The sequence below is a fragment of the Coregonus lavaretus genome, assembly GCF_964263955.1.
Source record: "Coregonus lavaretus genome assembly, chromosome: 15".
In the NCBI taxonomy this organism is placed as follows: Eukaryota; Metazoa; Chordata; class Actinopteri; order Salmoniformes; family Salmonidae; genus Coregonus; species Coregonus lavaretus.
Window position 1 is genome coordinate 33137250 of NC_140002.1, and position 12943 is coordinate 33150192.

At 41.4% G+C, this 12943-nt stretch overlaps 1 protein-coding gene across 1 annotated transcript in view; it reads right to left on the reverse strand.

Moving 5' to 3' along the window:
* LOC311142782 (SWI/SNF-related matrix-associated actin-dependent regulator of chromatin subfamily A member 5-like) overlaps positions 1–1810 on the reverse strand; it is a 35337-nt gene extending 33527 nt beyond the window's left edge. Inside the window, exons 1-3 of the mRNA XM_084178456.1 lie at positions 1687–1810; positions 726–815; positions 140–306 (exon numbers count right to left, since the gene is read on the reverse strand). Coding sequence (XP_084034582.1) covers positions 140–306; positions 726–815; positions 1687–1743 — 314 coding nt within the window. The 5' untranslated portion in view covers positions 1744–1810. The remainder of the gene's footprint in view (positions 1–139; positions 307–725; positions 816–1686) is intronic.
* Positions 1811–12943: the final 11133 nt, after the last annotated feature.

Below are 12943 nucleotides of genomic sequence, written 5' to 3' on the forward strand. Positions count from 1 at the left end.
CAATGGTAAACAGATTGTATTGTTTATTATTCATGGTTTATTCACCAATATAGCTTGTTTATTTACAATAACATAGACCTGTCATTTAGAAAATTGTAAATAAAGGCAAGACTCTTAAAACAAGTCAGCAGCCACATACTCGCCAACAGAGAGGAGATTTTGTTTCTCGTCCTGTTTAACGCGAGGTCGTCCAAGTTTCACTTTCAGGGGTGAAGTAGGAGACTTCTGAGACGCAGGCTGGATGAAGTGGGCAAAGAGTTCTGTTTGCTTGAGCAGAAACTCAAACCGGTTTGCTCTATCTGTTTTCTATCGTAAAAAGACAGGGGGAAAATACAAAAATACACCAACAAGTTGTTATTGACTAGTAAGGATATGAGATCAATGTTATGCTTAACTGTAATTTTGCCATTCACATTCTCACTACAGTCTCACTACACACTGCAGTCTCACTACACCCTGCAGTCTCACTAAACTCTGCAGTCTCACTAGTCTCACTACACACTGCAATTCCCCACATTTACCACAGCGGGGAGCTCATTGCAAAAGTTGGGAAAAAATGAGATGTTTTTCTCAAATATCTGGCACAGAATTCAACCAATGCTGTGACTACTCTGTGTCATGTGATACTCCCTATTGTAATCTTTAAACTTGCAATTGCATTAAAAAAAAGTGAATCCTATTTAGATATCCATAGAGAGAGTTTGTGACAAAGCAATTTGTCTCACCCTTTTCTCTTCATACTCTGGATCCACCTCACCCTCCGCCTTGGGCAAAGCCTTCGGAGGTGGCTTCAGCTGAAATGGGGGGTCTTTTGCCTGAGCACAAACACAGTAGACTACTTTATGACATGCTCAATGAATTGTACATTTTTATTTGGCATATGATTCAGTAACATTCAATCAATGTAATGTGCAATTTAAAACCATTTTATATGGCTATTTCAGTGGTCATATACAGGGAATGTGTTGTGTATTTAATTTATAATTTCCTCTGAATTCATGCAACATTATTATATATGTTTAATCAATATAGATTTATGGTTGGAGGTCGAGAAAGTTTGCTTCATGTGATGCTTGTTGCACAATCAATTATAATACATTTTGAGCACGTTCACATATTATTGATTATAAAATGTGCAAAAAGTTATGCCTTCAATTGAACTGAAGTTCAAGTTCAAGCAGTTAGGTACACCTCACCACGCCTGTTCTTCGTATACATTAAATTGCTAGCTACTGTAGCCAAACTTGACAGTCCCCAGCAGCTAGTGTTGAAAGGAGACAGCTGATTTGCTCTAGGCTGCATGCGACTGTTCCGTGTTGTGGGCTGCCTGGGATAAGTGAAACAGACAACAAGCTACAGATACAGTCAGTTGGGTTGCTCTGGGACTCCAAGGCTTGTCAGGCTGAAATTGGCAGCATTTAAAAGTCTACGGGAATATTGGCTACATTTCTCTGAACTGCACGACGACCAGCATTGTAGCTAATGTTTTCTGGCCAGCGTTTGACCTGGTGGTATCTTGGTAGCTAGCTAGCTAGCTAGCTAACATCTGTAGAGAGCTATGCAGATGTGCAAGCCTCCTTCCCGCCATGTTCCCCCCCAAATCAACAATACTGCAAACTTCTAGCTAGCTACTAACACTCTATCTCATATTTCTAGAAAATAAAATGTCAGCTTTCAAATGCTCACCTCTTCATCCTCGGGTAAAGGCTCACTGGAAGTTGAAGGAATCTCTTCATCTGACATTCTGTGGACTTTGTTTTTATCATGAGTTTTTAGACCAGACTGTGTAAGTTATTATACAGCAAATAGGCTTTGTACGTCATTAGATAGAGCATTGTGAACCTAGCGATATTAAGGTCACATGATCAAACGGCTAAATTCCATAATAAAAGTCCCCCTGATTTTTTTTTACCAAACTTGCAGTACGTTTTTCTGATTTAAAATCACAACGGTTACAGTTTAAAGTGACTTAAACATGTAAAAAATATATATATTTCGTCCTTTTCTTCGTTGGGGGGTGTACAATATGTCAATTAATATCGTTTCATATTCCATATATTTTCAATTCATTATTTCATACAATATGTCAATTAATATCATTTAATATTCCATATATTTTCAATTCATTATTTCATACATTGTACCTGTGGGCTGCCACTCAGACGGAGAAAAAAAAGAAGGGAAAATAAAACAACATTACAAAAGGTATATAACTACAAAGTATTGATCATTTTCACGGCTAGATTTGCGTCATTCGAAAGTTTCTTTGAGGAAAACCTACTGTCAACTGTTACCAAAACCGTATTTTCATTACAGCACTATACAGCTATTTGTTACTGTACTATTGGAACTATACAAGTTGTCTCCAATAAAGGGGGTGATTTGGAATCCTCAGACACTACTAATAGGATCCAGTGTTATACCATCAAAGTTTGTGTCATTAGGCTATTTTTTTCAGCAGAAATCTACTTCCACCTCTGACAATTTTTAAAATTTTCAAAGTTCTCTATGATAGCACAATACAGCTATTTGGGGAGGATATAAGATAGATGTGGTGTGGCGATTTTAATGCCCACAACACACTCTGGTGGGGGCACATGGGCCACTTCATAGAAGTGAAAGAGCTGGTGTGCCTGAATGATGGCTGAGGGACCAGGATTAATGTAGCCACAGGGAATGATTCTGTCTTGGACCACACTCTGGTATTTAGTATGATGGCAAGAATCTGTGAGTGGAATGTTTGGGAGTCGTCGATGTAGGGAGTGATCTTTACCCCATAGTATGCACAGTAGGCCTGAGGGAGGAGGAGGTGTCAGTGGATGGTGTAGGAAGGTGGGTGACCAGTTTCAGGAGCTGAGTGAGCAGGGGATAGCTTTGGTGGATATGAGAGGGGATGTGAGTAGCGGGAAAAACTGGGTGAGAGCAGAATTAGTAGTGGCTACTGAGAAAAATTTACATAAATACAGCATATCAAATCCTATTGGTTACTTGAACCTCACTGTCTCATCTACAACAACCTCATCAGCTTCAGATAAGTGGTTACCTGTCTGTCTGACTGTCTGTGGCTTATTTCTTGGTTCTCCTGTTTTATATGGACAACTCCCCCTTCAGCTCATGTGTTTATGCAAACCGTTTATGATTTCACCCACTCTTCACATTGTATGTTTGTTGTTTTAACAATGTAATAACAATTTATAATGTAATATGTGTTTATAACAGTCAATAACAGTGTAATATAACAATGCACAGCACATCTACCAACGCAAAGATGTGTTTGACTACCTTAATCCTCAGACCCCTGATGTGGAGCAGAATGGGGGACAGTGCCATCAAGTGGAATGAAAATAACACACTTATTAGAATATTTAACTTTCAATCATTAATTCGTTTTCAACTCATTTACATGTAACATTGTTGTTTAATAAATATGTCAATGTCCCCTTATTAAAATAGAATGATTGAATCTTTTTTTTTTTTTTACCAACCTTGGCAGAGTATTTACAAATAACCTCTAGAACTTAACCATAAGCCTTAATATCTACTAAAATAGCACGAAAAGATGAGGGTAGGATCATAAAAACAGAACGCATCTTGAAACAACAAACTATACCACAATTTGTGATAGTGTTAAAGTAAACCCATTACTTTGTTTTGAAGCTTTTTGCGCGATTTGGGACCCGTTAATGTCGCTTAATGTTGCTTAATGTCGCTGATTCTACGTAGCTATTAAATAGAAAGCACATGAGAGAATACGCCCCTTTCATAATATCTCGCGGGTTTACAGCAGTGAAATACCGCGATAACACAATTTATGCCACTAGAATTGTCTAAATAATATTGATATAATTTATACATTATGAACATAACGCTGGAAATGAATATAATTGAGATAGTAACACAATTTGTTGTTTTCTGTAATGTGTGCAAATCTTAAAATAGTGGGCATCAACAAAAACAATGGTGCATCCCATAAAATGCTCACATGCACAGCACTTGGTGATTTCTACAACACCTCTAATTCCCAAAGAATAACAATCCATGAGAACAACATAACTTCAACATAATTTGGAGCTATACATCATTTGTTTATAAAGTAGGCTATCTTTTGGAAATAAAATTGTTTCAAAAATGGAGAAAAATGTCTTAGTTTTTTTGTTTTTGTTTTAAATAAGTAAAATAAGAGAGTTAATCCTCAATACAGTTTATAAACCATATTCTTCTAAATTAAGGCTGTATTTCGTTGAAATTAGGCCTGCTAGATACAGTATCTACCACAAGATGGCAATCAGGGATAAGCCTTTACTGTCTCGTTCACCAGCCATGTATCTTGTGAAGAAAGGCAAGCTAGACCATTGCATTCCTGAAAGTATTCAGACCCCTTGACTTTTTCCACATTTTCTAAAATGGATTACATTACATTTTCCATCATCAATCTACACACAATACCCCATAATGTCAAAGAAAAACAGGTTTTTATAATCTTTTGCAAATTCATAAAGAAAAAACAATTGAAATATCACATTTACATAAGCATTCAGACCCTTTACTCAGCACTTTGTTGAAGCACCTTTGGCAGCGATTACAGCCTCGAGTCTTCTTGAGTATGATGCTAGAAGCTTGGCACACCTGTATTTGGGGAGTTTCTCCCATTCTTCTCTGCAGATCCTCTTAAGCTCTGTCAGGTTGGATGGGGAGCGTTGCTGCACAGCTTTTTTCAGGTCTCTCCAGAGATGTTCGATAGGGTTCAAGTCTGGGCTCTGGCTGGGCCACTCAAGGACATTCAAAGACTTGTCCCGAAGCCAATCCTGAATTGTCTTGGCTGTGTGCTTAGGGTCGTTGTCCTGTTGGAAGGTGAACCTTCGCCCCAGTCTGAGGTCCTGAGCGCTCTGGAGCAGGTTTTCATCAAGGATCTCTCTGTACTTTGCTCTGTTCATCTTTTCCTCGATCCTGACTAGTCTCCCAGTCCCTGACGCTGAAAAACATCTCCACAGCATGATACTGCCACCACCATGCTTCACCGTAGGGATGCTGCCATGTTTCCTCTAGACGTGATGCTTGGTATTCAGGCCAAAGAGATCAATCTTGGTTTCATCAGACCAGAGAATCTTGTTTCTCATGGTCTGAGAATCTTTAGGTGCCTTTTGGCAAACTCCAAGCGGGCTGTCATGTGCCTTTTACTGAGGATCGGCTTCCGTCTGGCCACTCTGCCCTAAAGGCCTGATTGGTGGAGGGCTGCAGAGATGGTTGTCCTTCTGGAAGGTTCTCCCATCTCCACAGAGGAGCTCTGGAGCTCTGTCAGAGTGACCATCCGGTTCTTGGTCACCTCCCTGACCAAGGCCCTTCTCCCCCGATTGCTCAGTTTGGCCGGGAGGCCAGCTCTAGGAAGAGTCTTGGTGGTTCCAAACTTCTTCCATTTAAGAATGATAGAGGCCACTGTGTTCTTGGGGACCTTCAATGCTGCAGACATTTTTGGTACCCTTCCCCAGATCTGTGCCTGGACACAATCCTATCTCGGAGCTCTACGGACAATTCCTTCGACCACATGGCTTGGTTTTTGCTCTGACATGCACTGTCAACTGTGGGACCTTATATAGACAGGTGTGTGCCTTTCCAAATCATGTCCAATCAATTGAATTTACCACAGGTGGACTCCAATCAAGTTGTAGAAACATCTCAAGGATTATGAATTTCCAAGATGGCGTAGCAGTGCGGTCGTGTTTTCTGTAGTGTCCTTGTGTAAATAGCCAGTTTTTTAGTTTTTTGTCTATTTTGTATATATTTCTCAATTTTACTTTTCATTCTTTAACTAAATATAATTTCCTGCAACCCGCTTTACCCAACATGGAAAGGTTTCTATTATTTCTTTATAACTTTTATCAAGAACCTTAAGCTGAAACTAGTCTAGCTGCAACCAAATGGCTGTGGTAGCCAGCTAGCTAGCTACTTGCTATTAGCCACTGTTAGCGTCTTCACCATTGTCCGTGGCCTGCACTACCCACCAGCCAGCTCTAGCTCTAGCCTGGACAATTTGTCGGCCAGTCTGCACAGCGTGCTATCGACCCAGAGCATATCGGATTTTCTGCCAGAATCACTGGACCCTAGCGCCGGTTCATCGTAACCAGCTAGCTGCAACCAAATGGCTGTTGTTGTTGGCTAATTACCATTGCCCCTTAGCAAGCACCAGTTAGCCTTGAGCTAGCCTCAAGCCAGGCCCATCTCCCTGCTATCTACCTCTCTGTCAACCGGACGGGACCTCCTAGTGTTGACACGGAGCCCCGCCGATCCAACACGACTGGTTTTCCAACGAAATCGTCTGATGTGGTTTCAACAGGCTACCCGTTACGACGTCGACCATGAAGATCCATCTGCTAGCCCCGGCCCGCTAGCACACGCAAGCCGGGCCTCTTGCTCGCCAGTGCTGTAGCAGCCCCCGAACTACCTCCGAACTCTCCTATTGCTGTTCACCGGACCTTATGATAACTCAGCTATACAGCTGATGCCTGCTGGACTGTTCCTTTATACAGTACCGCATCCTGTTTATGTTTAGCCTCAGCCCAAACTTTGTCGCCATTACCAGCTGTTGTCTTAGCTCTCTCGAATAACACCTGTGATTGCTTTATGCCTCTCTCCCATGTCAATAAGCCTTGCTTATTGCTGTTTCGGTTATTTCTTATTGTACTATTTCACTGTAGAGCCCCCAGCCCAGCTCAACCTGCCTTAGACAGCTCCTTTGTCCCTACTCCCCAGGCGTTATCATTTGTTGACTTCTGTGACCGTAAAAGCCTTGGTTTCTTGCACGTTAACATCAGAAGCCTCCTCCCTAAGTTTGAGTTATTTACTGCGTTAGCACACTCCGCCAACCCTGATGTTCTAGCAGTGTCTGAATCCTGGCTTAGGAAGGCCACAAAAATTCAGAAATGTCCATCCCCAACTACAACCTTTTCCATCTCGATAGAACTGCCAAAGGGGGTGGGGTTGCAATCTACTGTAGAGATAGCCTCCAGAGCTCTATCATACTATCCAGGTCTGTGCCCAAACAGTTTGAGCTTCTACTTCTAAAAATCCACCTTTCCAGAAATAAGTCTCTCACTGTTGCCGCTTGCTACAGACCCCCCTCAGCCTCGAGCTGTGCCCTGGACACCATATGTGAACTGATTGCCCCCCATCTATCCTCAGAGTTCGTACTGCTTGGTGACCTAAACTGGGATATGCTTAACACCCCGGCCAACCTAAAATCTAAAACTAGATGCCCTCAATCTCACACAAATTATCAACGAACCTACCAGGTACAACCCAAAATCTGTAAACATGGGCACCCTCACAGATATCATCCTGACAAATTTACCCTCTAAATATACCTCCACTGTCTTCAACCAGGATCTCAGCGATCACTGCCTTATTGCCTGCGTCCGTAATGGGTCCGCGGTCAAACGACCACCCCTCATCACTGTCAAAAGCTCCCTAAAACACTTTAGCGAGCAGGCCTTTCTAATTGACCTGGCCCGAGTATCCTGGATGGATATTGACCTCATTCCGTCAGTAGAGGATGCCTGGTTGTTCTTTAAAAGTGCTTTCCTCTCAATCTTAAATAAGCATGCCCCATTCAAAAAATTCAGAACTAAGAACTGATATAGCCCCTGGTTCTCCTCAGACTTGACTGCCCTTGACCAGCACAAAAACATCCTGTGGCGCACTGCATTAGCATCGAACAGCCCCCGCGATATGCAACTTTCAGGGAAGTCAGGAACCAATATACACAATCAGTTAGGAAAGCAAAGGCTAGCTTTTTCAAACAGAAATGTGCATCCTGTAGCACTAACTCCAAAAAGTTTTGGGACACTGTAAAGTCCATGGAGAATAAGAGCACCTCCTCCCAACTGCCCACTGCACTGAGGCTAGGAAACACTGTCACCACCGATAAATCTACAATAATCGAAAATTTAAACAAGCATTTTGCTACGGCTGGCCATGCTTTCCACCTGGCTACCACTACCACGGCCACCAGCTCTGCACCCTCCGCTGAAACTTGCCCATGCCCCCCCCCCCCCCCCCCCCCCTCTTCTCCTTTACACAAATTCAGACAGCTGATGTTCTGAAAGAGCTGAAGAATCTGGACCTCTACAAATCAGCTGGGCTAGACAATCTGGACCCTTTCTTTCTAAAATTAGCTGCCGAAATTGTCGCAACCCCTATTACTAGCCTGTTCAAACTCTCATTCGTAACGTCTGAGATCCCCAGAGATTGGAAAGCTGCCGCGGTCATCCCCCTCTTCAAAGGGGGTGACACTCTAGATACAAACTGTTACAGACCTATATCCATCCTGCCCTGCCTTTCGAAAGTTTTTGAAAGCCAAGTTAACAAACAGATCACCGAGCATTTCGAATCCCACCGTACCTTCTCCGCTATGCAATCCGGTTTCCGAGCTGGTCATGGGTGCACCTCAGCCACGCTCGAGGTCCTAAACGATATTATAACCGTGATCGATAAAAGACAGTACTGCGCAGCCGTCTTCATCGACCTGGCCAAGGCTTTTGACTCTGTCAACCACCGCATTCTTATTGGCAGACTAAATAGCCTTGGTTTCTCAAATGACTGCCTCGCCTGGTTCACCAACTACTTCTCAGATAGAGTTCAATGTGTCAAATCGGAGGGCCTGTTGTCTGGACCTCTGGTAGTCTCTATGGGGGTGCCACAGGGTTCAATTCTCAGGCCGACTCTATTCTCTGTGTATATCAATGATGTCGCTCTTGCTGCTGGTGACGCTCGGATCCACCTCTATGTGGACGACACCATTTTGTATACATCTGGCCCTTCATTGGACACTGTGTTAACAAACCTCCAAACGAGCTTCAACGCCATACAACACTCCTTCCGTAGCCTCCAACTGCTCTTAAACACTAGTAAAACTAAATGCATGCTCTTCAACCGAACGCTGTTTGTACCCGCCCACCCGACTAGAATCACCACTCTTGGCGGGTCTGACCTAGAGTATGTGGACAACTACAAATACCTAGGTGTCTGGTTAGACTGTAAACTCTCCTTCCAGACTCACATTAAGCATCTCCAATCAAAAGTTAGATCTAGAATCGGCTTCCTATTTCGCAACAAAGCCTCCTTCACTCATGCTGCTAAACATGCCCTCGTAAAACTGACTATCCTACCGATCCTTGACTTCGGCGATGTCATCTACAAAATAGCCTCCAACACTCTACTCAGAAAATTGGATGCAGTCTATCACAGTGCCATCCGTTTTGTCACCAAAGCCCCATATAGTACCCACCATTGTGACCTGTACGCTCTTGTTGGCTGGCCCTCACTACAAATTCGTCGCCAAACCCACTGGCTCCAGGTCATCTATAAATCACTTCTAGGCAAATCCCCGTCTTATCTTAGCTCACTGGTCACCATAGCAACACCCACCCGTAATGACTGGAACGAACTGCGAAAATCTCTGAAGCTGGAGACTCTTATCTCCCTCACTAACTTTAAGCGTCAGTTGTCAGAGCAGCTTACCGATCACTGCACCTGCACACAGCCATTCTGAAATTAGCACATCCAACTACCTCATCCCCATATTGTTATTTATTTCGTTAATTTGCACCCCAGTATCTCTATTTGCACATCATCTTTTGCACATCTATCATTCCAGTGTTAATACGAAATTGTAACTATTTTGCACTATGGCCTATTTATTTCCTTACCTCCATTATTTACTACATTCGCACACACTGTATATATATTTTCTGTTGTATTTTTTACTTTATGTTTTGTTTACCCCATATGTAACTCTGTGTTGTTGTTTTTATCGCACTGCTTTGCTTTATCTTGGCCAGGTCACAGTTGTAAATGAGAACTTGTTCTTAACTGGCTTACCTGGTTAAATAAAGGATAAATAAATCAAAAATACAAAACATCTATGGAAACAGGATGCACCTGAGCTCAATTTTGAGTGTCATAGCAACAGGTTGAATATTTATGTAAAAAGGTATTTCTGTTTTTTATTTTTAATATATTTGTACAAAAAATATAACCTGTTTTCGCTTTGTCATTATGGGGTATTGTGTGTAGATTAATAAGGATTATAAAAACAAAAATCAATTTTAGAATACGGCTGTAATGTAACAAAATGTGGGAAAAGTCAAGGGGTCTGAATACTTTCCGAATGCACTGTACCTTTAGAAAGTATTCATACCCTTTGACTTCCACATTTTGTTGTGTTACAGCCTGAATTCAAAATATATTAAAATAAAATAAAAATCATACATCTACACACAATACCCCATAATGACAAAGTGAAAACATGTTTTTAGACATTTTTGCAAATTTATTGAAAATGAAATAAAGACATGTATGTAAGTATTCACACCCCTGAGTCAATATTTTGTAGAAACACCTTTGGCAGTGATTACAGCTGTGAGTCTTTCTGGGTACGTTTCTAAGAGCTTTCCACACCTTGATTGTGCAACATTTGTGTATTATTATTTTCAGAATTCTTCAAGCTCTGTCAAATTGGTTGATGATCATTGCTAGACAACCATTTTTAGGTCTTGCCATAGATTTTCAAGTAGATTTAAGTCAAACTGTAATTCGGCCACTCAGTAACATTCACTGTCTTCTTGGTAAGCAACTCCAGGGTAGATTTAGCCTTGTGTTTTAGGTTATTGTCCTGCTGAAAGGTGAATTGATCTCCCAATGTCTGGTGGAATGGTTTTCCTCTAGGATTTTGCCTGTGCTTAGCCCAATTCAGTTTATTTTTTATCCTGAAAAACTCCCCAGTCCTTAACGATTACAAGCATACCCATAACATGATGCAGCCACCATTACGCTTGAAAATATGGAGAGTGGTACTTAGTAATGTGTTGTATTGGATTTGCCCCAAACATAACACTTTGTATTCAGGACAAAAAGTTAAAAGTTTAGTGCCTTATTGCAAACAGGAATATTTTTATTCTGCACAGGCTTCCTTCTTTTCACTCTGTCAATTAACATTTTAGTCATTTAGCAGATGCTATTATCCAGAGCAACTAAGGTTAAGTGCCTTGCTCAAGGGCAAATCAACCAATTTTCAGCTCTAGGATTTGAACTAGCAACCTTTCTGTTATTGGCCCAACACTCTAACCGCTAGGCTACCTGCCACCCTAAATTAGGTTAGTATTGTGGAGTAACTATAATGTTGTTGATCCATCCTCAGTATTCTCCTATCACAGCCATTAAACTCCGTAACTGTTTTAAAGTCACCATTGGCCTCATGGTGAAATCCCTGAGCGGTTTCCTTCCTCTCTGGCAATTGAGTTAGGAAGGACGCCTGTATCTTTGTAGTGACTGGATGTTTTGATTCACCATCCAACATGTAATTAATAACTTCACCATGCTGAAAGGGATATTTAATGTTAGCTTGTTTTTTTACCCATCTACCAATAGGTGCCCTTCTTTGCGAGGCATTGGAAAAACTCCCTGGTCTTTGTGGTTGAATCTGTGTTTGAAATTCACTGCTCGACTGAGGGACCTTACAGGTAATTGTATGTGTGTGGTACAGAGATTAGGTAGTCATTCAAAAATCATGTTAAACACTATTATTGCACACAGTAAGTCCATGCAACTTATTATGTGACTTGTTAAGCACATTTCTACTCCTGAACTTATTTAGGCTTACCACAACAAAGGGGTTGAATACTTATTGACTCAAGACATTTCAGCTTTTCATTTTAAATTAATTTGTACAATTTATAAAAATATAATTCCACTTTGACATTATGGGGTATTGTGTGTAGGCCAGTGACAAACAATCTCAATTGAATCCATTTTAAATGCAGGCTGTAACACAACAAAATGTTGAAGTCAAGTGGTGTGAATACTTTCTGAAGGCACTGTATGTATTTTTTACAATCATGTTAAGCCCTAAATCATTTGGCCTTAGACCAACAGAGCAGTTTTAGTTGTTGTTGTTTTGTTTTTGTTTTTATCAGGCAGAGGCATTCTAAATTAAAGCATGATGTCTCCTTCACTAAATTAATCTAAATAAAAAACCCTAGTTATTTAATTTCCCCTACAAGTAGCCTATTGTAATCAGTTTTATGTTTCAAAGTCAAAAGGTTTTTGTAGAATTTACATGAAAAATGCATTACCTGTCACGACTTCCGCCGAGGCTGCCTCCCCTCCTTGTTCGGGCAGGTTTCGGCATTCGTCGTCACCGGCTTACTAGCTACTGCCGATCCCATTCTCATCACTCCACTTGTCATGTCTTGTCTTGTCAATCACACACACCTGGTGCTCGGTTGAGCTACTCTTCCATTTGTTATTGCCAAGGTGGAATATTTCCCTTGTGATGTTTTCGTTTTGACGCTTGGTGCGTTTTATTTATGTAAACGGAATAAACTCTGGACTTCGGTGTTTTACCTCCTGCGCCTGACTCCTTCATTCACACCTCATCACATTACCAAGACTTGCTATAACGTTTTTCCTCTGTTAGTGTATTTAAAGTGCACAAACAAAATAACAAGTAAATTGTATTTTGTTATTGATTTGGTTGTTGTTCTAGGACTGACGTTGTTATTTTGGTACATACCGGTATTCTGACACTAAGACATTGAACATTGGGAGGGCTGATGTGACAGACGGCTCATGAAACTCCCTCCACAGCACTTTTCAGCCAGCCACAGTTCAACTACAGCTCATACACATGAGTGCTGCTCTGTTTAGAAAATATTATTCTCATGTGCTGGTCCTACAAGTACACTGGGTTTTAATGAGCAGAAGAGGGTGTCTCCCCCTATCTGCAACCCCCCTTTTCATTGTCTCTGTAAACACAAACAGATGCACACACACACACACACACATACTCACTCACATACATGTTCCTCTCTCTCTCTGTCTCTCTGTCTCTCTTTCTCTCTCTCTCTCACTTACTCACTCTCTCTGTCAGACCCACACAATCTACAGACCC